The sequence below is a fragment of the Egretta garzetta genome, unplaced genomic scaffold (assembly GCF_000687185.1).
Source record: "Egretta garzetta isolate BGI_Z169 unplaced genomic scaffold, ASM68718v1 scaffold598, whole genome shotgun sequence".
In the NCBI taxonomy this organism is placed as follows: domain Eukaryota; kingdom Metazoa; phylum Chordata; class Aves; order Pelecaniformes; family Ardeidae; genus Egretta; species Egretta garzetta.
This window is the reverse complement of record NW_009260621.1, coordinates 2,726,660-2,728,702: the sequence shown is the minus strand read 5'-3', so window position 1 is coordinate 2,728,702 and position 2,043 is coordinate 2,726,660. Positions and strand designations below refer to the sequence as shown.

The 2,043-nt window shown below is 66.5% G+C and overlaps 2 protein-coding genes across 2 annotated transcripts in view; one reads left to right on the top strand and one right to left on the bottom strand.

Annotated features, from left to right (window-relative positions):
* The window catches only part of HMGCS2 (3-hydroxy-3-methylglutaryl-CoA synthase 2), a 3,126-nt gene extending 2,701 nt beyond the window's left edge, over positions 1-425 (top strand). Inside the window, exons 7-8 of the mRNA XM_009645319.1 lie at positions 9-238; positions 319-425. Coding sequence (XP_009643614.1) covers positions 9-238; positions 319-425 — 337 coding nt within the window. The remainder of the gene's footprint in view (positions 1-8; positions 239-318) is intronic.
* Positions 426-1,361: 936 nt separating this feature from the next.
* PHGDH (phosphoglycerate dehydrogenase) overlaps positions 1,362-2,043 on the bottom strand; it is an 8,538-nt gene continuing 7,856 nt past the window's right edge. Inside the window, exons 11-12 of the mRNA XM_035900760.1 lie at positions 1,806-2,039; positions 1,362-1,516 (exon numbers count right to left, since the gene is read on the bottom strand). Coding sequence (XP_035756653.1) covers positions 1,362-1,516; positions 1,806-2,039 — 389 coding nt within the window. The remainder of the gene's footprint in view (positions 1,517-1,805; positions 2,040-2,043) is intronic.

Sequence of the window (2,043 nt, the reverse complement as noted above, 5' to 3'; positions counted from 1 at the left end):
GGGGTGAGCCCCATGGGAGGGGGGGGGCCAGGAGGGGAGGGGAGGGCGGCATGGGGCTGCGGGGCCAGGGCCGCTGGCAATGCCGTCTCACTTGGAGGGTCCCCACCACCAGGTTCACCCCTGGATAAGCTGGTCTCCAGCCTGGCCGACCTGCCGGCTCGCCTGGACGCCCGCAAGCGTGTGGCCCCACAGGACTTCGCTGAGATCATGAAGCAGCGGGAGGAGACCCACCACTTGGGTGAGTAGGGCCAGGGGGATGCGACACCTCCCCACTGGCACCCCACAGCCCCGCTGAACATCACCGCCCTCTCCCCACAGCCGACCACGCTCCCCAGGGGTCCCAGGCAGATCTCTTCCCTGGCACCTGGTACCTGACCCGGGTGGATGCCAAGTACCGCCGGGAATACGCCAGGAAGCCCGTCTAGTGGGGACTGGAGTGGTGAGCCCAGGGAGGGGGATGCTATCCTCCCCACCGGCATCCCTGCTCACCCCCAAATCTGGGGCTGGCCTCTGAGGGAAACCTCACCTTGGATGGCCGGGAAGTGGCCAGCGGCGCCTGGGGCCCTGGAGCTGGTGGAGACAGCGGCGTTTTCTGCAAACACCCGGGGTGGCACGGGGGAATAAAGACACGGATGAGGGGGCAGCAGCCCGGCTCTGGCTCCTGGTCACGAGTGGTCCCCTCCCACCCCGGGGCCCGTCCCTCAACCACCATAGGGTTGGATCGCAGTCCCTTACAGGATTTATCCCATGGCCACCCAACGCAGCTGCCTGCCCTCTTGGGCACCTGCCTCAGTACTCCCCATTTCCCAGGATGGGAGCATACCCTGACATTTTGGGGGAGCCAAGTAAACCCCAGCTCCCTGGTCTCCAGTTTTGGGGTGCTAAGATGCCATTTTGCCCATGATGCCAGCAAATTGAAACATCCCCACCGGAAAACCTGGGGGGTAGGAGGGGGCAGGAGACGCGGGGGCTCATGGGAGGGCTCAGCCCCCCTTGGAGTGCTGCCTGCTCTCTGGGCCATGCCCCGCCACGGGACCATGGCCGGACGGGACCTCGGTGGGGCCGCAGCAGCCGTGGAGGCCTTTGCACCCTTGAGCAAACAGCAGCTGGGCCAGAGGAGCAGGAGGGGCTGGGCTGGGAGTGGGAGGGACAGAGCCTGCAGGAACTTTGGGGTCAGGGACAAGGACCGCATGGAAAAGGCATTACGCGCTCTCTCCTCATGGACCCTTTATTGAGTACGGGGCTGCCCCAAGCCCAGAGTGGGGGCCAGGGGCAGCCGGGTGTGATGCTCCCCCGATTCATGGTGGGGGGGGTGTCCAGGTGCTGCGACCATGGGGAGAGTCCTTGCCAGCAGTCAGGGGCTACAGGTGGAGCTGGAAAACCTCCATGACGCGTGGCTTCAGCTCACCAAGGTCAGACAGGGGGGCCGAGAGCCCCACAACACTCCACTGTTCCCCCGCCACCGTGCCGGAGCTGTGGTAGGACTGGAGCTGGACCCCCACCTTCCCCAGCAGCCCTGGAGAGGAGGAGAGGGGTTAGGGGCTGCAGGCTGCCCCACCGCCCCAGCACCCAGCAGGTAGCAGGGCTCTGCCCACCCTAACACTCCTCATGTGTGTCCATGATGCCATTTTTCCCCACCACAAGTCCTTGGCTCCAAACCCCCAACCCTCCGCCCAAGCCTCCCCATCCCTGTCTCTCCATGCAACATCTGCCCCGTCCCTGCTGCAGCCGGGGCTCAGCTCCAGGACAGATGTGGGGTCCCCCCAGGCTGGCCCCCCTGCTTGGGGATGACACAGGGAGCTCACCGGCAAGTGTGGGCAGCACGCTGGGCTCGGAGGCTTTGGCTCTGTAGATGAGGACAGGGCCGGCCAGCGGGGCCGGCTGCTTGAAGGTGGCCCCGTTGAGCTCCCGCAGCACCGGGGTGCAGCCCTGCACCGTCCCTGTTGCCCGGTGTGGGGTGCCCTGCAGGGCCACCTGCAGCAAGCCACCACTGCCGTCGGGCTCGGAGGCCATGTCACCATGGGCGGGCGAGACCTGCCAGCG